General features: G+C 34.4%; 1 protein-coding gene across 2 annotated transcripts in view; it reads left to right on the top strand.

Annotated features, from left to right (window-relative positions):
• The window catches only part of XRCC4 (X-ray repair cross complementing 4), a 182,011-nt gene that overhangs the window by 51,195 nt on the left and 106,614 nt on the right, over nt 1–24,202 (top strand). For both annotated transcript variants that reach the window (XM_081132981.1, XM_081132982.1), the window contains exon 4: nt 19,823–19,989. In XM_081132981.1, coding sequence (XP_080989107.1) covers nt 19,823–19,989 — 167 coding nt within the window. The remainder of the gene's footprint in view (nt 1–19,822; nt 19,990–24,202) is intronic.

The following is a 24,202-nucleotide window of genomic DNA, read 5'->3' as shown; positions in this document are numbered from 1 at the left end:
GTTACGATAGTGGCCACCAGTAATTGAATGAAAGGCTGTTAAAAAATACCCCAAAACTTTGGGTATTCTGTTATTGAAAATGCCTATCCCTATTTTGAAATTTGTTGTCCTTCCAACTGGCTGTTTACCAAGAATCTACAGTTAAGTGGATAGTACATTATATAGTGAAGAGGTTGTTTACTGAGGTGCAAACTGGAAGTTTTTGTAAATAAATCTTTGATGACTCTATAAGAACCTCATTGTATGAGGAGGCATTCCAAAAATAAATACTTAATGTGGGATTTTTCCCCTCTTAAGAACAATTTGAGAAAAGTTGACTACACTCAGTGACTTTAAATTTGTGAAACTGGGCCCAGCCGGCGTGGCTCAGCAGTTGAGCTTCGCCCTAGGATCCAGGAGATTGGGGTTTGGTTCCTGGTCAGGGCACATGCCCGGGTTGCGGGCTCAATCCCCAGTGGGGGGGGGGTGCAGGAGGCAGCAGGTCAATGACTTTCTCATCATTGATGTTTCTATCTCTCTCTCCCTCTCCCTTCCTCTCTCTGAAATCAATAAAAAAATATATATAAAAAAATTTGTGAAACTGGGATTTCTGTCACGCCAAGGAGTAGGACATCATCTTCAGTAATGTTCTTTAGGCTTCTGTGCTAGGCGGAAACATGACAACAGATGGAGTAGATGACCTAATAGCTATTTTTCCATTTAAAAAGAATTCTTGTTTTCTTTTTGATGAATTCAGAAAAACAATCACTCTACCAGGGATTAGACTGTGAAAGAATCATGGTGTATATTCCAGTGCCAATGTAAAAGGGCTTTTATGTTAATGATTAATGTAAGATCATTGTCAACCTATGAAAAAAAAATCATGAATATATTTTTAAAAATAAATCAATAAAATTCACCTAATAAACAAGAAATACATCATAGTTATTTCATGCAAAGACGATAGTAATATCAAATACTGTAAAGTCATAAGTTTAGAAAAGCAAGAGGAAAGTAAGGGGAAGTGACTTATGAATGGGCAAAGATAATTTGATGTTTGGCTTTTACTATAAACAGTTTTAGCTGCAGGAGACAAAAGGGAGTGTTGCCCAGTTTTGTTCAAAGAAACTATTTTTTTCTTTAGTTATGAAATAGAAAATGTAATAACAAAGAGCTAATCTTATATTTACAACATTGAGCAAAAACTACAAAATATTTTTTTCTAATTGGTATAGTTCTGTTCATTCCTTTTATAGTTCTCATATATCACTCACCAAATTACTTTAATTCTCCAAGTGACATATGGTAATATGACAGACATCGGTGACAGCTAAGCTGTACTGTACTTCAGCTATACAATTAAGAGAGGAAATATAGTGGAGGTTAATTTCTATAGCTTAAGTTTTGTGGAATTTTTGTTAGTACAGAATTCGGAAGTTAGTAAACAGAAGGAAATGTATTGAGGACTATATGGAAAATATGGGGGGAAAAAGTAATCTAGCCCTGGCCGGTATATCTCAGTGGTTAGAGCACTGGCCTGCGAACTGAAGGGTTGCGGGTTGGATTCCCAAGCAAGGGCAGGTACCTTGGTTGCAGGTTCCATTCCCAGCCCTGTACGGGGTGTGAGTGGGAGGCAACCAATTGATGTGTCTCTCTTGATGTTCCTCTCTCCCTCCCTCTCTCCATCTCTTTCTCTCCCTCTCTCTCTTTCCCTCTCTCTCTCTGTGCCTCCCTCCCCCTCTTTAAAAAGCAGTGGAAAAAATGTCCTTGGGTGAGGATTAACAGCAACAACAAAAGTAATCTATATTAAGGTGTAAAATGTTTTGCAACTTCTCAAGTTATTAAAATTCTTTCATACTTTCAGTATTTGAAAAAAATGATTACTCATGTCATTGCTGCTTCTATTTCTAAATCATATATTAGCCTATTTGCAAGGCAGATAATGCCTTTTCTTTAGAGACTTTATAATCTGGTAGGACTGCTCATCATTTAGATAGGGTAGAGGAGAATGTAAGAAAGCTGGGGGACTGTAAAAATGTTTGTCTCAGAATGCTAGTGCATGCAGTTTTAAAGGCATCCATGAACGTTCCAGAACTCTGCCATCAGATTGAAACTGCGCACCCTGAAAGAAGAAATACTTGAATTTAAGAAATTTGGTGAAGATGCAATTATGACATAGTTATAGCATGACCAAGGTATGTGTGTATGTAAAAGACAAGAGTTTTTGCTGTGATAAGTGAGAAACCATGGGGCCTCCCATGACCTTTTTTTACTCAGGTTTAATCCCCCTTTTTTTTTTACTGATGTCTTCCTGCACAAAATATGGGAGTTATTCTATAGTCATAAAACTTGGGGGGGGTGGGGTAGAAAATCTCAAAAATAAAATATTCAGGAATAATCCATTGAAACATTCTTGATGGCAAGTTGCACCTTTGTGAAAGGCTTCAAACTTAGGCTTTTCTATGTTATTTACAAATAAGATTTTACTTAACAGTTCCAGAGACACCTGGTAGTATGAAAGGATATATTCTTTTACCTTACCACTTAAAATTTGAGTCTCATTATCAGATCATATCACTGATACTATACTAGGAATATTTTCAGAGCTTCTGTTTCTTATGATCACAAATGCATACTTTTATTATGATCATAAATGAATAAGTTTTTATTAAACACAGTTGTAAATGCACATTATTTTATCAACAATTTATTAAATGTAAACATTTAGAAGAGTTTCTAATTTTTAAGACCCTGTTTAAAATTTCTTATTTTTAATGTCACGAGGTAAAATATTAAAAATAAAAAGAAATGGAAGTGGATATGAATCTTACCTTCCCAATTTTACGCTTTTTCTGAAGTTAATGAAAAAAATTATCAAATAATTGTATTTTCGGGAGCCCTGTAAAGGGTTAACTTTGAATGATATATTATGATATTTAAGTCATATTAATCAGAGACTATTAAATTATTTGAAGGAACAAAAGAGGGAAAAAGCTCAAGTAGACTATGCGTATGATTGTACAACAGTCAGCTTTCAAGTTCCCGATGGAATCCACTGATCATATTCTACTGCCCTGAGGTGCCTCCGTTATTAGTTTCCACTATGTGTGTGCACTGTCTAATTGGAAACCAGTATTCTCAATTTTGCTTCATTTACTCATATTTTCTTTGAAATGTTCTAGGTATTGATGATAACATCCTCATAGTTCTAAGGTATCAAATGTTTTATAATCCAAAATGAGGTTATATGTACAAGTGTGCAAATGTTGCCATTTATCACATAGGATGATTGACAACCCTTTGTATTATTCTTGAAGTTCTTTATTCTTATTTCAGAAAGGCTTCTTTCAGATTCTAATCAGATGGCGTTTTCATGGAGGAAATCAGTTTTGATTACCTCTGATTAGAGTGTTTCTGCTTACCTTCATATGTATTTCTTCCCATGACTTATCTTTTGGTTGTTTATAGATTATCACCTTCCTGCCAAAAGAGTTGGTGCAGATCTCTCTACCTTTTTTCTTTTTACTTCTCCCACTTAGAAAGGAGACCACATTTAAATTTGATTACTTAGAAATAATTATTTTTTAAATTTATCATATTTTATAATGTGTTATTTTTCAGGTACTTACTATACATGAGCAGGACTGTTCTGAGTGCTTTGGAAATACAAGCTACTTTAATAAAATAACTGTATGAGGTAGATACTATTATCCCTATTTTACAGATGAGGAGACTGATAGGCAAAGAGGCACATAGCTAGTAAGTGACCATAATGTTCTCAGTTTTTATTTTTATCTGTTGAATTATCAGAAATTTTTACCTTAAAGGCCTTATGATTACAAATCATACTTTTTAATAAATAAGAAAATAAAAGTAATACATGATTGAAGAGCTCTAGGGAATCCCTTAATATTTATTTATTTTATTTCAGTTTACTCAGATGCATTTGGCTATGTTTTTTAGAACTCAATAGAGTTAGGTGCTAATAGACACTAGGTTGCTCTAGGTTACTCATGAAGTACTATTCTTTCCTTCACTCAGTATATTTGTTCTTCTGTCCTATTAGAATCATAAAGAATTTCAATAAATAGGCTCTATTCCTATCTTGTCCTTGAATCTGTACTCATGATTTCATATTAGTTTGGCACAGTGAACATTTGGTTACTGACACCAGCATTAGTTTGGGACTGTTATCTGCAATTCTGTTTTGGCATACACCTTTAAAATCTGATTCAGTCTTTTTGAGAAGCCATTGAAATCAAATGCTTATAAAATTTCAGTTTGTTTATTTTTTGCAGTGGACATGCTAATTCATTTTTACATTGGGATACCTGGATTCCTTTTTGCTGGATTCCTATTTTTATAATAATCAATTTGTAGTGATGGCTTATGGGGTTTACCGATTTTAGTAAACTCCAGACCACTTCAGCTGCTTTGCTTATTGACAAAGGAAGGACGGAAATATATTACTCTGTACCTACTAAAGTGTATTGCAGATTTGGCCACCGAGTCATTTTATGACTATCTCCTTTTTGGTTTTGATACATCTTTTTTCCATGTGAACACATCTCTAAAGTTATTGGGTTTCTAGAAACAGAACAGATGGCTACTCATACATTAGGACAAATATAGTGGGGTCAGAGGACTTTCATCACTTCCCTCATGGTCATCGTGTTAGCTGTCATGTGGTGGACATCTGTGGCTGTTTGCAGTAGTCCCTGCTGCTATGTTGGAGTCCCTCAGTTCTGGTGTCAGTCCTCTTTACAGTAGCTTATATTCAAGCAGTTGTGTTTCACAGTTGTTTATTAGTCTGAAAGAGAAAGATAATTCTGCATAAATAGGTTAGGAAGTCCCAAATAAGGGTGCTCTTTAGATTGATATATAGTTATACAAACTGACTCGTTAATGTTGATTAATATTTTTTTACTCATCACCATTGCCAAATTTGGTAATCAAACTTTACTAATGAAACTATCTGAATAAACACATTTCTATATTTGTATACCTGTTAGCAAAGCACTACAAAATAAAATAAAGCATAGATTAATTCAGAGAAAAGACCAAATGTAAAAATATAAACCATAGATTATATCAGTAGACTTTTGCTATTTATGCCTGTAATATCCAAATCCTGAGCAACTCCTAAGGGTCTATGACATGAAAAGATCTGTAATTTTCTAAAGCTTTGAATTTTAATTTTGCACCACAGATTTTTAAGTAGGAGAGTTGCTTATTTATTCATATATAATGTGAGGTTTTGCTTTATACTTGTCATTACAGTAACATTTGACATGTTCAAAACATTGTGTATTTTTGGAGAAATGGTAATCAAATCAAAAGGAAAACTTTAGTGAATATTGTAAGTGCTCTTAACTTGAAACAAAACACATCAGAAACATGTTTCCTGAGAGCAATGTGGCTTGAAAATGCTAGTAGCTAGTAGAAAGGTTTATGTTTTTGTAAATGTACAGAATTATTATGGTCTTAGAAAATCTAGCCAGCATGTCAAAGGTCTTTTGTGTGGAATCTTTTCTATAATAGAGGGCATTATTTTTCTTAAACAAAATGAAATAAAAACAAGGACAAACACACAAACAAAGCACTATTGGTTGTTAATTTAAAGGATAATTTTGTAAATTCCCTGATTCTTCAAAAGAAATTTGGTCTATTAAGAATTTTCTCACCCTAAGGACCTCTGCTGTGTGCATAAGAATTTGCTAAATAGGAAAAAGTCTTCAACTTTGTATTAAATTCCATGAAATTTGAAATAGAATCTATAATAATTAATTTTTTTGTATTAGCACATATTTAAGTTGAATTTCATGTACTTAAATTGTTCTTCAGAGATATTTTTGTTAAGTTTTACAGAATAATATTTCCAATAAATTATTATTTTCAAAAGTAAAAAATCATTCTGTAGACATTACTAAGATTAAGAATAGGAAATTTAAAAAATTTTACAGTTTTGGGCATGTAACATTGTATTAAAGTATCTCCTGTTAAAATCTTTCAGTATCTCATATTTTCTTTCAGGTTAAATAGGAATGCATCTATGAATCATATTTATTTCATTTTGTAAAAGACTAAGAAATTATTAAGAGTAAATTCTTGTAATTATAGCTGACAATATGAAACTTGTTAAGAATATAAAATTGCTTTTTGGATGACATGTAAGTTATGATTGTGTTTCATTTGGTGTGTATTTTATTTAATTATAAATAATTAAAATGTGCCTTTTTTCTCCAAAGACTCCAATGTGAAATGTTAAAGAAACTATTATCTGATTAGGTAAGGATTTAAGATGATCCTATTATAAAATAGCATCCCAGAGTTTTATAACTTTGAACAAACATGCAGAATTAGTTATCATTTTTCAATTCAAGATGAAAACAAATGTGAAATTTTTCTGATCTTGGGCATAATGAAGTAATCTATCTAAATAAGTATAACCTCTTAGAATAAAATTAGTTTTTGTAAGGAGATATTGTTTCTGAAAGTTCCTTATTTCTTGAGGTGATAAACATCTCTGTAATTAGGGTAATCACTGGATATAATTGATTTATATTAGATTTAATTCAAAATTATTATGAAAAAGATACTATGGAACTGGAGGATTTTATGTCCTGGATAGAAAACTGAAATAGTGGTAATAGTGCATGTTGAAATTGCTGAGGACATTGATGAATAATCCTCAGGCCTTTTATAAACTCCAAGTGGGCAGATGACGTGACTGTCTTGTCATTCATACTTGTGCTGAGCCGATTACTTAGTAAATACCGAATGATACTCATGAAAGTAATATGAGTGATTAGGAAGGCGCATGGATGTTTGGGTTAACCTGTGATATATGATACTCTTTCCCATTCCAGGTATATAGAAATGCTGAGAGAAGAAAAGGGGGTGGAGGTTGGTTGCGGAACCTCCAGGGGGCAGAAATGAAAAGATTAACTTGAAGCCAGAGTTATACTTCATTGGCCAAAGAGGTCATTTTCCTTGTGTACAAGTTCTATGGGTTTGCATTTACTGCCTATGTGATGAAAGGAAGTTAGGGATTCAGTGCAGGTCAGGAAGGGGAGGGAGCCTCCTGTGCACATTTTTGAATCGAGTCAGAATTTTTCTGCCCCCATAGCACAGGAATTTCAAGCCAAACGATTGTCATAAATAATTTCTGGCCCAACCGGTGTGGCTCAGCGGTTGAGCATCAACCTAGGATCCAGGAGATCGAGGTTTGATTCTTGGTCAGGGCACATGCCTGGGTTTTGGGTTTGTTACCCAGTGGGGACATGCAGGAGGCAGCCAACCAGTGACTCTCTCATCATTAATGTTTCTGTCTTTCTCTCCCTTCCTCTCTCTGAAATCAATAAAGACATACTTTAAAAATAATTTTTGAACTCTGGCAAAAGCAAATTCTGTGCTATTTAGAAGCTAATGCAAAGCCCATGCAGATGTGACTCTTGTGAAAAGAATACCCTCTCTGAAAATAAGTTCAAATTAAAAATTCCAGCCACATGAATTATCTATGATATAGTCAGCACCCAAAATAAAAAAGATTATTATCACAAAACATTACATAATATTAAAAAATACAAAGTAATATAAAATAAATATTTTAAGTGATTAAGCAGATTTTAAATGAATATTAAACATAGTAAAATGGAGCCAAGGACATATACATAGAAAATAGGAAACAATAAGATGGTAGAAATAAGTTAGTAAATTAATCATGTGAACATAAACTCTCCTATTAAAAGACAGATTCTAGGTTCTATAAAATCCAAAGTCCAACTTATGCTGTTTATAAGAAACACATCTAAAACATAAGGATCATAAAGTTTGGAAACAGATAAAAATACACCAGACAAATATGAATCAAAATATAACTTCTGTGGGACTTTTATTATCATACAGAATGTACACTTTAAGGCAATGAGTGATTCTTGGAATAGGGAAGACCAAATGACTAGGAAGATATAATAATCCTGAGAACCTGTATTCACCTGACAACATACCTCAAAATACAGAAAGCAACAGTTGACTCAATTACAATTTGAAATTAAAATATCCAAAATCATATTGAAAGTTTTTAAAACACCTCTCTCAAAAACCAGTATATTAAGCAGATGAGAAAACAGCAAGAGTAGATTTGAACAGTATATTTTAACAGAATTACTTGGATAGGTGGATGGGTGAATAGATGGGTGTATGGATGGATGGATGATAGATAGATGAATCCCTTTAACAATTAAGAGAATGTACTTTTCCCCCCCAAGCATACAAATCATGATAATATTTAACTAGATACTAGGCCCCAAAGGACTCCTCAACCAGAGAATTAACATACATTTCAAGTTTTCTGTAGTAACTTAATTATACAAAGATTATCTCTCCCACAAATATAAAGCACATATTTTAGAAAATTCATGGGCCAAAGAAGAAATTTTAAGATTATTTAAACACTTTAAATAATCTTTTAAATAAAATTTAAAGAATTTTAAACACTTAAAATTTAAGAGCAACCAAAACACTCTGTATATCAGAAATTGAAGTGAAAGAATTAGTGCAGTTTTAAATGCATATTTAGCAGTGTTAAAGATCGATGAGCCAAGCTTTCAGCTCACACCATGGGATCCGTCTAAGAAACAGGGTGTACAGTGAAGAGAATCCTCAGGATGCTGCTGAAGGGAGATCCAGGATGACTGTAATACAGTGGACTTAGTGCCAGGCCATCTTGGAGCAGGGGCTGGCCAGAGTGCCAGGAGGGATGAGTCCAAGGGGGTAGGTGATGAAAGGGGATTATTTGATGTGTCAGCTTGTCTTAAGTTAGAGTTGAAATTTGCAAAATGTAAATTGTTTTTAATATTTCCCCCATTCTTAATCTCCATTTTATTCTTCCATTTTTAAATGAATATATTTCAGATTTTATCTTCTAAATTCTTGGAAAATCGTCATTTTTTTCATAGTTCACTTCTTTTTAAAGTATAGGTCATTTTATATTTTCTTTGACTAAGTTTAAAGGGAAGCACTTTTGTTCTGTTTTAGCATATATGCTGATTGAACATCTGAGAATACCTTCTTGAAACTGTTCATCTGAGGACAGTTCTAAATTTTAAGTTGTTTTCTCAGAGATTGATTTTATATTCCTTGAATGGGAATAGACTTTTACTTTTGATCTAAAGAGAAGGTTTTGTTGCACTCTTTAAGGAGAGTTGCAAGTTGACAAGGGAACGATGAAACACAAAGCAAGTGCTGTGCTTACTGACAAAAATGAGCAAAGGAGACACATTATGTCATGGGCTGCTTGTCTCCCTCGAGACAAGGACCAGGCCAATCTGGGTATCCTTTTATTAAGTTAGAACAGCTGGGGTTTGACATTTTTCCTCTCTAAATCTAACGATTGGATCGTGTTCATATTGAATCTTACTTGTCTTTTACAAGTTTGGTCTCCTGTGTTCTTTTTGGCTTGGGATCTTGGTTAGTGTGCAGTATGAATTTGAGGGAAAAAAATCCTTCTCATTTCAGGATGGAATATTTAAAATAAACAGGCTGTGTGTTTATTACTGTGGAAACCAGACGGTAAACAGAATGATTTCCAAAGTCTGAGTGATGAAATGCCAACGAGACTGTATTACTATTATTCTTTCATAACTTTTATTTCTATGATAATTATTGAAATGCTTTCTGAAACAATTATATGACATATATGTTAATTTTTTTGCCATACAAACGTCATTTTTTTTTAGAGTTTAGTATAAAGTCATTTTTCTACTGAATGGGAAAGTTGAAGATATAATTGTGTATAGCAATTATGATGGCTAGAACCTTCTGAAGGTGTTAAATTCTCAGGAATTACCTGAGAGCATTTTTCATGTTTGTTAGCTACCAATGAAATAGTGACTTTGTATCTTGTGAATTTGCTGTATCCATCTGCTTTCTTCTATAGTCTTTTCGTGGACATGCAGTCTGAAAACCTGTCCAACTCCTTTGGCATATAACTTAAAATTTTATATAACAGGAAGTTATTTCTCTTTCTAGTGAATCATTTTGTGCCTAGGACAACTTGATGAGACCAAATTGCTAAGAAAGTAAATTCAACTTGACTCTCATATGGCAGTCCCACCACCTTTATCTTGAAGTAATCCCTGTTGTTTAATTTAAAAAAACTTTATTTCCTAATTACTCAGTGCATTAGTTTCCTGTTGTTGCACAGCAAATTTTTACAAACCTAGCAGCTTCAAGAATCAGCCATTTTCTCACAGTTTCTTAGGTCAGAAGTCCAGCCAGGTCCACGTGGGTTCTCTGCTCAGGATCTTCCAGGCTGAAATGGGGAGTCCCCAGGGCTGCGCCCTCGCCTGGGGCTGAGCCTTCGTCCGGCGCACCTGTTTGTTGGCCCATTCCTTCCTCGCTGGCCGTCAGCCTGGGGTTCTCAGCGCCAAGAGGACATTGTGGGGCACCCTCCATTTTCAAATCCAGCAACAGAGAATTTCCTTCAAACTGAATCTGTTCTTCACGAAGGCCCATTTTAGGGCTCACTTGGTTTGACTAGGCCCAGCCAGAATAATCTTCCCTTTGTAAAGTCTGCTGTGCCGTGTAACCTTACCTAATCATGAGTGAGCATTTCATTAAATTAACAAATTTTTATCCAAACACAAAGGAAGACGATTACATAGGCACGTACGCCAGAGGGGCCACCTGAGACTGCTGCCCACCACTAAGACACTCACTGGCCTATCTTAGCTGTGCATTCATTTTCTGTTCTACATCTTCTTATGCGTCTGTATTCTTTTCCTCCTCTAGTTTTATTCAAGGAAGAATCTATTCTGTTCTAAGTTTGAATTCGTCCACCCTGGTCTTTCCCCCCTTTAGTAGACCTGCACACTCTCACTCAGCTTTACGCTTCCATTTTTATGTTCCCGGTGTCTACTCAGTGCTCCTTCCCTTCCATTTATGTGCATCTAGTTCTCAATTCTTTTCACGCAAGTGGATCTGTCTGCACTTTTCTATGGCAAAGGTTTAAGTTCACTATCTTTTTTGCAGGAACTTTTCCAAACATCTGATCTTCCTGTCTCTGGTCTTTCCACCTACTCTCATCTACCACTAAAGAGACATTCCTAAAATACAAATTTAATCACATTATTCTGCTTAAAAAAATCATTTAAGTTCACCTAGTTGTATTTAGCAGAGGACCAAATATGTCCAATAGACATGTTATGTTTGACCCTTGCATGTAGAAAAAAATTTGAATGAGTTTCCAACAATTAAAATCAGGAGCTTATCTGTATCTAAAAATCTAGATTTCTGACCTCTCTTGAAAAATTAGAAATCTGAGTAATCTGGCCAACATTTTTACAAGACAACACTCCACTGCTGCTACCTAGCGATGGCCCCTGTGGATGGGAAATGCACTCTGTAATTTGTCAGTCCATCAACTTTTTTCATTTACTTTACCCGCCTTGCCTTTGAAGACAGTTGGTATTGCAAGCCCTGACCTAGAGAATAAAGGCTGAATGTCGTAGCGTGGCATTCGTATTTTTTCTGAACTTCATCCTGTCCATTCTTTTCAAACCATGTTGCATTTTAGTTGGATGATTACATTTTAGCTTGTCCTACCAGATTTCCGTAAGAACAGGAAGTATGTTTTGATTATGCTTTCCTTCTCAGCTCCCAACATCATTTCTAACACTTAGTAGGAACCTAGTGAAACTGATTCGAATGGTGCTGATTGTACTTTCACACTGACATACTGATTTTATGTGTCCATATAAATGCTCAAAAGGCAGTATATTTTTGATATACAAAGAATAATCCACTGTAGTACTGTGGGGGTGGTGGTGCTGGGAGAAACCCTTCAGCATTATCACGGCCTTGATCTCTTCATTCTCTCACTGGAGTTTGGGAACTGGGGCCCCACTGACAGTGTTCATGTTCAGTCTTCGGGAGAACACAGAGAAAACAGGGCTTCCAGTTGCCTCTGGTCCGTCCTTTGACATATTGGAAGGTTTTCTGTTTGTTGACGTTCACCAATCAGTAACTATTTATAAGTTTTAAAATAGGTTTTCTAACCATTGCTAATCATTAAAGAGCATGTTAAACTGTTTTTTAAGGTGTTTTGGGGAATGATGGGCTTTGTTATTCAGGATTAAATACAGATTATGGATGAAATTTTCACTACACATTTTTTACAATTAGATTAAGACGTGAAAGTCTGAATAGGACTGTTGAACAACTGTACATCTAGAAGGAGGAAGTTTATGGTTTATGGTGCTGTACATGCTTAAATTGTCTGTTAGGCTTTGAGGGTGGCCTTTCCTGTATCTATGTTAGTCCTGTTTTCCAGAAATGTCATATTGAACATTTAAAAAATTTTTTTTTCTCATTTTTCCACACACGTATTTTTGCATGAAATTAGAAGTAGCTACTCATATTAAAAAGAATCACAGATTATTTTGGGCAATGAGAAAAAAATCATATTTAATCCACGACAGGGTGGTTCCTCTGGGCTACTCACAAAATGAGACAATAACAATGGAAAAATTTGCATCATTGCTCTTTTTCTCTCTCAGTTAAATTGTGAACAACTCTTTCTGATCCTGTTTTTGTGTTGATCTCACATATTCAAAACATTCTGGACTCTTCCCTTATTCAGTGGTTGTTCATAGCGATGGCGAGAGTTGTCTACAAGAAATCATTTTGTGCATATGTTCCAACAGCAGTCATTGTTTGCAATACTCTGGTTTTATTTTTAGACATTGTTGCAGTAGTTATTTATTTTGTTATTTATAATGTTCAGTCCACACTCATGAAAACAAAACTTGAATAAAAGTAGTTCGTATCCTCTTCACATTTTTTCTTTCTTTTTTTATTGAATTGGCCAGAGGATGGATGACTAAGGCACAGTGGGAGAACTTAGGAAATTGGTTATCTTTGGGATATAACCATAGACTCTCTGTAAAGCTGATATGCTACCTATATTAGAGTTTTTCAGAGAAACAGAGTCAATGCATTATTTATATGTATATAAAATAAGGTATTGGCTGACACAGTTATGTTGGCTGAGAGAGAAGTCTCACTGTGTAAATAGTCTCACTATTTATGTTTGGAATCTGGAGACTCAGGAAAGCCTGATAGCTGGAGAGCTGATGGTGTAGAATTTCAGTCCAGGCCAGAAGACCTAAGAACTAGGAGTTCTGAGGGCAGGAAAATACCTGTGTCTCATTCAGCTCAACTTGTCAGGCAGAGAATGGATTCAACTTTCCTCTGCCTTTTGCTCTATTCTGGCCCTCAACTGACTGGATGATGTCCACCTACATTAGGAAGGGAATCTGTTTTACTCAGTCCACCAATTTAAATGCTCTCTCTTCTAGAAGCACCCTCACAGACACAGTCAGAATAATGTGTATCCAGCTAGCTGGCATCCAGTGACCCAGTAAAGTAGACACATAACATTAAACATCACACTAGCTATAGCCAGTCTTGATATGGAGAGTCTGATTACGGTCCTGTATATTGATATCTTAATTAATAGTTCATGCTGCTACTATTATCCTGAAAATGTGCTTATCTATTCTGAGATTGATGTACTTGTGAAAAATATTGAATATGATATTAATGAGCACTTTTTTATAACACTTCTCACACTGTGTAATGAGTACTTTATAAATCTCTTTGCAGGGATGGGCATTGCTTTATTTCTCCTTGTAACTTTTATGTATATATTAGTATTTGGTGAAATTTTTCTTAAAAATGGTTATCGAATTGAAATTTTAAGGCTGAAAAATTCTTTGAAGTTATATAGTAGTTTTTCCTTTTGGAATGCCTCCCATGTAAATAGGTTGGACAATAGCATTATTCCAAATTTTTGAAGTTCAAAAATTAGGGTCACAGCTTGTTGGTAAAGGAACCTTATCTAGACTATAATATTTATCTCATGTACATCTGGTTCTAGAATTTAAATACCAAGAATGTGGACAAATTATAAAAAAGAGAATTTCAAATTTTAGGGCATTTTGAAATACATTCTATTTTTCTTTATATTTTTTAGCTTCAGCTAAAAGGAACATATACATAGAAAGAGAAAAGTGTATTAAGAAAAAATAAATTCTGATCTGATTGTCAGTCTTTGATATGCCATTTAGGTGTAGGAAGTGGCTATTAAAACCAATTTAATTGTTAAATTGGACAACCTTAAAATTTGAAGTAGACTTTGAATGATGCTCATTAAACACAGTTGCCAAGATAGAGTTGTTGAAAATAAAAATCTCAGTTTAACATAAATAAATAAATAGACATTTCTTTTGAGGTAGCTATTCCAATAGATATTCAACTCCAGAAAAATCTTTCTATATTGTATAGTCCGGTTGGTCATATTTCTTAAGATCATTGAGGGGAAATATATACAGATGACCTTTGAAGATTGAGGTGTATTAGGAATATCCATATAAATGAGAGAATTTTGGTCAAGGGGAAGGTAAAGACAGAAGGGAAAATAACCTATTTTGGCCTTCCAATAATGCCTGGGTCTATTATAAGATTATGTGCAGTGAACTGGAGTATTAGCTCTGTCCACTTTAGGAAAGGAGCCTAACCTTGTGGGAATCGTCTTGTATTTGTTTGCTTAAAATTAACACTTCCTTGGTAATTCTAAGGGGATATAGAATGTGACTACTGCAGTCACTTAATATATGGAATGGCTTTGGGAAGAGTTTAGGTCGAGTCATTTCTAAAGCAGTCAGCCATCCCTACCCATACACGATCCTTCTGTAATTTCCTTTGGGTTTTGCAGTGATCCAGTTATCAATACTCGGGTGGCAAGTTTGAGTTTATCTAAAGCATGAACTTCTAAAAGCTTGTCATGTACTTGTAGAAGTCTACTTACCCAGGTAAAAAATTAAATAAATCTTTCTGAAAAAGAGCTCTGTAAATGACAGGGACATCAGGCATCATGGCCTTCTTTAGTTTATAGCCAAAGACTGATTTATATAATTTTGATAATTTTTAAAGAGCCCGTATTATATAGTTTTCTGAACTGCTTCATTAAGGGAAATACTTTTTTCTCTTTTAATATAACAGTGACAGTAAGTGCCAAAGTACTGCTGGTAGTTGAACATAAATCCTTGATCTGACCTTTTGAGTCCTACAAATTTTATTAAATATTCATTTTGCATTTGACATTGTTTCTCCGTGAATACAGCTTTTTATATAACTTGAGTATCACGGTGTATTCTGTATTTTCAAAATGCTACCCTCTCTACCACTACTCCCTCGCTTTAGTTTTAGGGATTCATCCCTTAGCACCCCATCAAGTGATCTGGGATTACTACATTGTCAAAATACAATAACTGCTATACCATTTGGACATTTTTGGCAATGGTTAAGAGTTCTCATTTGAGATTGCTTCATAAGAAAGTTTGCAGAAGTGAAGCTATAAAATGCCAAAACAGTTGATTTTTTTTTGGACTTCACTGAAACTAAGTTTCTGGTTTTAATATTTGCTAACAGCAAGGTGCTAGTTTATGTAACAGGATTTATTTACATAGTTACCACAAAACACTTGGTATTTCATGCATTAATGACATTATTTCAATGAAAACAGTAATTTTAGTCTCTTGGTTAATAGTTATTCATAGTGTTTATTTTATGTACTTTACCAATACTCTATATTCTCTTTTATCTGTTTGCCTGCTCCAAAGAACCTGAAAACTGAGTATATATTTTTTATATTTATACATTCTTTAAAAGCAAATCTGTTTAGGTTCTATTAAACCTTGTGTATTAGTACAATATCAAGTGCTTTTGTGCAATTTTTAACCATGTCCTTTTTGTATAAATTATAGTATTCCATAAAATAAAACTGTCTTATGTCTTTAAACTACTTAAAATGTCTTAGTTTGTATTCAGAGCATCATTGTCCCAATTCTTTTCTTTACCCACTCCATTTATAATTATATTCCCTTATTAATAAGGATCATTTCAATAAAAAATTCAAGTCTTTATTGAGCTTTTTATATATGTTTAGAACTTTGCAACATACTGTAGAGACTATGGAAGGAATATAAGATATAGCCTCTGATCTTAAAGTGCTAGAAATTTAAAGGAAAATACTGCATTTTTTGAAACAACCAGAGAAAAATATAAGGAGGGTGAAACTTAGTAAACAATTGTGTGAGACAAACCATGAAGTATTAGGAATGTAGGCTGAAATAGTTAAAGAGAACTTGACCTGGGCTTTGAAGTGATGAGTTAGGGGGTGTGGCTTTTAATCTTAGACTTAAAGAATTGACAGATAGATAGATATCTAGAATAAACAAAGCCCTGGCTAAAGAAAATGGAAAGTTTTTGACATTGAGAATTTTTAATGCAGATCAGATAAAAAATGCTGTTATTTGTTTTACTAGCTAAAATGATTATGAGTTAGAGCCAACTAGTACAATCTATTATCATTATCAACATTAAAAAAGCTAATTGTTCTCAACTTTTTGCATAGAAAAATAAAGATACAGTTTAGGATCTTAGATTATAGACTGAATGAAGAGCTCAGTACAGGTCTGTGTACACTGAATTCTTCATAAGATCTTGAAAACTGGCTATGAAAAGAAATATGTTTTTGCCCAGGCTTCTAAAGAAGAAATATGCTTTCAAAATGTCTTTAATTTGTGGTTTCTGGCTCTAGTGTACCATTTGAAGTCCTGATTTTACATTGTAGATTATTTTGAAATGACAGAACCAGTAAATAAAGAACAGTCATGCTAATAGCCTTACATATCAAACAGAAAACTAAAGTAAAAGATTTTAAAATGGACACAACTATACAATATAGCTTTTGTGTGAGTTTGCTGGTTTTAAAACAATGCTTTCTGAAGCAGCCACTTTTCGTTTGAGTGGCAGGATGAGGGTGGCCGAATGCCGAGGCAGAGCGCAGAGATGGTTTTGCCCCGATGCGAAGTCCCAATCGATGCCCAGCGCAGGGGGCGCGTGGCACCTCGCGTCTCAGGGGATGTGGCCTGGCGGGGACAGCAGCAGCGACAGAGGAAGGGTCTTCCTGCCGTGGCTCTGGACCGCGTGTGGACGGGCAGGATGGTCCAGGGCCGTCAGTCTGTCATACTGAACAGGAGTTCTCTAAAGGATCATCTGAATATTTCAAGTAAAACCCTCTTCTTGGATTGAGTTTCTATGTACTTTTTGCTTGTTTTTATTGTTTGGAATAATAGATGTTTACACCGGTTAAAGGAAAAAACTAGGGAATATAATTAAAAAATAGAAACCAAAAATAGTTGCTTACTATTAAGAAGAAATGACATTTTCAGCTTATTCTGTACTAAATAGCCAAGAAAAGATGTATGAATCTCTTTTGGAATTTTGAATATATACATTTGAATGATGTTTTGAAAGAAGTTGATTGTTATGAGTGACTTAGAATTGGTTCCTTCTTCCTTTGCCATCTAAGATAGAAGGGTGGGGACTGGACTTGTGTTTACCTGTGTATTTATATTTTACCAGTTACTTTATTCAGGATTAAAATGTGGCACAAATTAATTATTCATTTGTCATTGTTGAAATTTTCAAGTGATGAAAACTCTTTCTAAAAATGTCCATCTTAGTAAAGGCTGCCTGACAATTATGATAGTGCAAGAATACAGAATCACTTTGTGGGTTTACATTTTACTGATAGTGTTACCTTGTCTAAAAAGAAAACAAACTTAATTTTTCTTCTATTCATATTGACTTGAAAAGTAATACTCTATAGATGATCTTTATTTTTTGTGTGTGTATTTGTTTACATTAAGAGAAGCTTCAAAAGGTAAATGCTCAAATTTACTTCAAACTTATACATTCCTTACATAGATAAAATTTTCTTATTTAAACTTACATGTTTGTTAAGTGGACTCTTATTTTATTATATGAGAAAACTGCAAGGGCTTTTGGTCATTTAATTATAAGTTTAAGATAAATAAATAAATCAGATGTGACAGATTGCCTGAAATAATTTTAACTGAATAAATAACAATTCTAACAGTTTTTCCAAGTCTTTTTTGATAAACAAATTGTTTAATTTCTGCTGCATATATAAGCCTAACACAACTGAGTGTACTCATTGAAATAAAGGATTTTTTTTTTTTTTTTAATCTGCGTCCCCTTCTTTTGTTAAGAAACAGGAAGAGGTAAGATAAGACAAATTAAAGGATTAAACACATTATGACCTGCTAAGATTTCAACACACACACACACACACACACACACGATTTCTTTTTCTGGCTAGATAACTAATAGTCCTCTAAAATGTGCCTATAATAATACTGAAGAATATAAATTTCCTTTGTTTTCCTTTAGATTTTAAGCTAGTATAAATAAATGTTTCTCAACACGTAGGAGTCATCAGTATTTAAGCCTTTGGCAGGATTTCTGTAATATTAAGTAAGACACGTTTTCTTCCCGAAAATTTAAAGTAAATTAGTAAACACGACTTATCCAGAGAAGTTATTCTGTGGGGAAAAACATAAAAATGACTCTAAATTATAGAAATTAACTGAAATGTTTTTCAGATTGCAAACATTGGATTTTTACTTTAGTGACTTTTAGTTTTATTTGTAAATTGACTAATACGGATTTGTCTAAGAATTATCAACCATTGTTAAATATTTTTGAGTCTGTATATAACATACTCTTAGAAGTATTCTTTTTAAAGCAAGACATTTGGAAAATGTTCTTGTTAGATAAATGCCGCAGTAGAAATGACTGATCTAGGAGGCTGAAAATACCCTGAAAACCCCTCAGTTTTACTCAGCTGTGCCACTCGAAGCCATCAGAGTCTCCCTGCAGAATCATGTGTAGGTTCTGAACCTCATGCTTCCTCTTCGTAGTCGTTTAGTTCGGATACCTTCTCATGGGAGGACACAGCCTAACAGCATAGCAGAGCAGGGTCTTCACTCGATTCCTTCAGTCTACTAGAAAGCTACTCTGAACCTCAGTGTACATCTATAAAATGTGTATTAGTTCCATTTTGGTGATGATTAGATGCATTTATATTTGTGCTATGCTTGAGTTGTCCTTCCACTGCAAGACATGGCAGCTATATAATAATATTTATTTTTAAAATCTCACTGGTTCTTACAATAATTATAATTTTAATAGTAAGGATAATTGTCATTATTAATTACCATTTCAGTATCTTTATTTACCAAATGAGGAGAACCTGTGTTCCCTTCAGAATTCCATAACTGTAGCTAAAACTGTATTATACTATTTTATTTTAAAGGGCCCACTAGAAGAGGAATTAAAATTTTTTTATGTCTTACCTTTATGGAAATGTACTCAAGCTTGACAATTGACGTTATTGTTTATAATTTATAATAATAACTTATTGGTTTTTGGTACTGTGTGGTTTCCCCAGGTTTATCAGTTCCCTAAAATCCTACACTGCCTTTAGCTATTACCAAAACTTTTGCCCTTTCTTCAGAAATAGCTTATGTCAATTATTCCATTTTACCATCAGTGTTAACAGAAACTAGCATTAAAAATCCTCATGTATAATCTCTTTTCTTACTCTGAGCAGAGTGATCTAAATAAGGTTGTAGCAAATCTGATAATATGCTTATATGGTGTTTATGTTGTTTTCTCTTCTGCTAGGAGGTGGCAGAGTGACTTACAAAAATTATCCTTAGATTTATATGATAAACTTTGGTAAGAAAGTAGTAAGTTGCCCAGTTTTTTTTGTTCACTCTATATCTGGTAAATGTACTGGATTTTGAATCAAACGTTTTTCCTCTCAGAAGAAATTATGTGCATTTAAAACTGGGCTGCCCAATTTTGATGTTCCCCCAAAGCTAACTGTGTTTTCCTTTCATCCTAGTTCAGACTTGGTTCCTTCAACTTAGAGAAAGTCGCAAGCCCAGCTGAGGTCATTAGAAAACTCATTTGTGACTGCCTGGACACCATTGCAGAAAATCAAACCAAAAATGAGCACCTGCAGAAAGAAAATGAAAGGCTTCTGAGAGACTGGAATGACATTCAAGGACGGTGGGTGCATAATATACTATAAAATCACTAGCTCTTGTTAGATCATTGCGGCGCTAAGTTAATGATTTGTAAATTTGTAACATAGACTAGCTTATATTTAAAATCAATTTAACATTAATTATACCTTTACTTATAATAATTGAAACAAATTATTGGCTACTATTGTACATTATAGCAATACATTAACACTTTTAGGTCATTGGTATTTGGTTGCACCAGCAAACTTATAAATGATAAGGAGTAATTGGGCAATGAGAATCAGAATCAGTTAATATTAATCAAAATTTAGGAAGTGGATATTTATAAGGGTTACTTTTGCTCAGATTACAGGGTTAATTGTGAATAAAAAGAGCATGAAGCGTAAGGAGGTCATTCCTTATTGGAATCTTTATGTGAGTGCTGCTATTTCACATGACATGTGCTTTGGCTCCTAATAGAGGCTTATTTTTCCTGATTGATTGAAAATTCACACTACCAGCATTTTTAAAAGATGAAGTAATTGTGACTACTGGAAAAGACATCGGAAAGCCTTTTATTTTCCAGATTTTACCACTTATTTTTTAAAAGATGAAGAGGAAAGTCACATCTTCTTAATTATGAATTTTCTTAGCCATGTGATAATCTAGGCTGGCCCTGGGTTTAGCATGTGTTACTCTGCTATGTAAAAGATGTTTGAGAAAAATAAAATGTATGTTGTGAACATATCTCTGTAGAGACATATATAGCATAATGTGCATATGTTTGTACATGTATGTCTTGCAACATCTGAAAGAATTATGTGGAATGTATATAATAATGATAATTATTATTATTACATCCAGTGTGTACAATAGATTCTTTAAAATTTTTATTCAAACCGATAGTAGCTCTAAAACATAAGAACATTGATTCTATTTAGGGTTTTTTTTTAGGGCAGTCACTGAGACTGTTTTTATGGGCATTCGTAAGTATATATAGGAGAGAACATGAAGAATAAGTGAAGGGCGTCATCAGGATATGTATGTAAAAATGAGGTTGACTAAAATAAATTATTTATTTATTTAATCATTTTTATTAATGCAAGGTATACGAAATTAACTTGCTAATATCTGGTTATATTTGACTCTCAGTTATTAAAAAAGTAATTCTCTTAGCTCTGAATTAACTTTTGTCTCCATTCTTATAAAAATAATGTAACCAAATCAATGTATAAATACTAGGAACCATACAGAAAAATAAGTTAATTTTTCTTTTTAACTTCTATTTTATTCATGTTTGAATCGATATCAAATATCTCTGTTAGAATAAATGTTTTGGGGCCTACTTGTATGTGAAATAAATCAAATTAAAGGAGATGTACTGTGTTTGTGATAAGCCATTATATTTAAAACTCAAGATACCCTCAGGATGATAGGACGTTTGATCCACAAATTGCCCACAGAAATGCAGACTAGGTACTTGGTACTTGAACAAATTGCTGTAAAATGTCTGCCAGAGGTTGAAAGAGGTATTATCTCATCAGTATTCAGCACCACGGCCATGGGATGGAAAGCAGCAGGGAACAAAGATGTGAAAATGCTCCCTGAGCTGTAACGTGTGAGGGGTACCTATCACATGTGGCCCACGGGTGCTCCATTTGCTATTTCTGAGCTGTGCAGAAAGTCCCTTTATGTTACTGTGGCAAGAAGTTTTCCATTGATCAAAAGCACAGCCATGTATCTTATCACCTGCCTTATTATTCTCCAGCTATTCTTATTTTGTAAATACTGGATCAGACATCTTCTTCAGAGGCTGAAGATGTGTGCTATTGGGGTGACCCTCCAAACTGAGAGGAAAGACGGTTCACTCTAGAGAATTCTAGGTTCTTGATTATAGACCAGATGTTAGATTAATAGCTTATCTACAGGGTGTCGCAACAGTAGGTTTACAGTTGTGAGTACACAAAACACAGTGTTTATTCTTGTATTATTATTTATTAATTATTGTATTATTTTCCAAACAACTGTAAACCAACTTTGACCCCGCCCTGTATTTCCCATTTTTCCCCTCAAAGGAGAAAGGGTGTGTGTGTGTGTGTGTATGTGTGTGTGTATGTGTATTATATCTTTATTGATTTCAGAGAGAGGAAGGGAGAGGAAAGAGATAGAAACATCAATGATGAGAGAGTCATTGATCAGCTGCCTCCTGAAAGCCCCCTGCAGGGGTCAAGCCCGAAACCCCGGGCATGTGCCCTGACCGGGAATCAAACCTCCATCTCCTAGATCATATGTCCTTGCTCAACTGCTCAGCCATGCCAGCCAGGCAGAAAGGGGATATTTTTAGGAGCTTTAACTATATCCTGGCCATGGCCAAGCAGTACTTCTTTAGGGTTCCTGCTCAACAGCCTTAGAATACTAGAAAATGAGCCAAAGATTTGCAGCTCCACCTTTCATGAGGTATGTAGTACTGATCAGAACCTTTAGAGAGATTAGAAGTAGGACATGAATATGCTGAGTTAGGTCACTGAGGACATGGAAAGTGGAGAATCATTAGTTGGGGGCGTCATGTTAGGTCTGCCACAGTTCAGTTTTCTGAGCAGCCTCAGATTTGTCTTACCAGTTTCCTTCCATAATCCAGTCAGTTCTTCCCCTTCATTGCTCCAGACTATATGCCTGGGGGAGTGAAAGAGGGAGGGATATAACATAGGTGCAGAGAATTCGTCTCTCAGCTATGGTAGATTGGTCTTAAATATATTTAATACACAATAGGATATTATATAAGCAAAAAGCAATTGTGTACACATGGGCTTATATCATGAAAAATGGTTATGATATGTTAAGAGGAAAATTTGAATTACAAAAAATATGAATAATATCCTATATTTTGGCAAAATATTATCTTTAGATAGAGACTAGAAGGAAAAAAATGAAAATTTAATAGTCTACATCTGGAATCGTGGACTAAATTTTACTTTATGTTTCAGGGTATTTTTTGCACATATTTTGGTATTTAAATAAGCATATTATTATAATCAGAGCCAACTCTAAAGCTATTTCCATTTGGGATGGCTGTGGAGAATAAAAAACGTTTGACTAAGAATTGAGGGATTACAGTATGATTAAAAAGAGTGAGCTTTAATGTGTAGACTTAATATATTTATTTACTGTTGTTGTTTTTTATTTTTAATAACTTTGGTCTTAGTTCCAGTTTGAACAAGGGACATTATTTGATTAATTTAATTTTGTATAGTTTACATAGAAAAAACATTAGAAAGATTGTATGCAAATCCTTAGATTATTAGCTATATTTATTTCACTGTTTTTTTCCTGTTTATTTTAAATAACTCTCATGTTCCGTGTTACTAAATAGGTCTTTTGTTTGCATTCATACATCAAATTAGAAACTCCAGCTTTCTTCTGATTTTAGTTATTAAACCTATAATTTGAGGCAGTTTTCAGAGATTGAAATGGGTTGGCTCATTGAGTCATTGGAATAGAAGGGACCTTGGACGTTCTTCCATTCCATCCCTCTGCCTTCAAGCTGGGATCACATTACATCAAGAGACAGACCTCAGGAGGTGGCTGCAGCTCTCCTTGGCAGCCCGTGACAGTGTTTACCCGCAGTCACAGCCAGGAGGCCCTTCTCGCCTGTTGCTACCCGAAGCCCTCCGTGGCGTGGCTCCTCTCCTCCGTCCCGGGAAAGGATGCGGAGCAGATGCGGGCCCTGCTCTTCAGCGCTCGCGGCTTCTTCTGTCTCTGCCGCTGCTTCCTTTGGCAGCATCCTTTGTCCTCTGAACTCTGCTTACATTTTCCTTTGCTCTACAGCCCTGACCTGGATATAAATTTTGCCAGAGCTGATTATAAATATAAAGATTACTGTACTGTTTCTAAGTACCACATATTCACATTTATGTATCTATTGTTTTATTTGGGGCTATTATTTAATCTGTTGTTTTATTTTGTTTCTGCTCTTATTTTTGTTGTTTTTAAACTTGTTATTTGATTCTTTGTTTTCCCTCCCAGAAATATTTTATTTTGGATCTGCAGTATTTTTCATGTTTAATTTTGATTCTTTTAATTTTTTAAATACCTCACTCCTAAGTTACTAATTAAATTTAACATACTGTTCTGTTGTCCTAGTCACCCATGGAAGGGTGAAGCATCATTTAGGCCTTTCCTGTTTGAAGTTAGTTATGGTTTCATCAGGTTTGAGCTCTGTCGTGGAGGTGATCCTTGGAGGATTGTGGTCTGATCAA

The sequence above is a fragment of the Miniopterus schreibersii genome, assembly GCF_964146895.1.
Source record: "Miniopterus schreibersii genome assembly, chromosome: 3".
NCBI classification, from domain to species: domain Eukaryota; kingdom Metazoa; phylum Chordata; class Mammalia; order Chiroptera; family Miniopteridae; genus Miniopterus; species Miniopterus schreibersii.
Note: the sequence above shows the minus strand (reverse complement) of the source record. Positions and strands in the feature narration are given on the sequence as shown.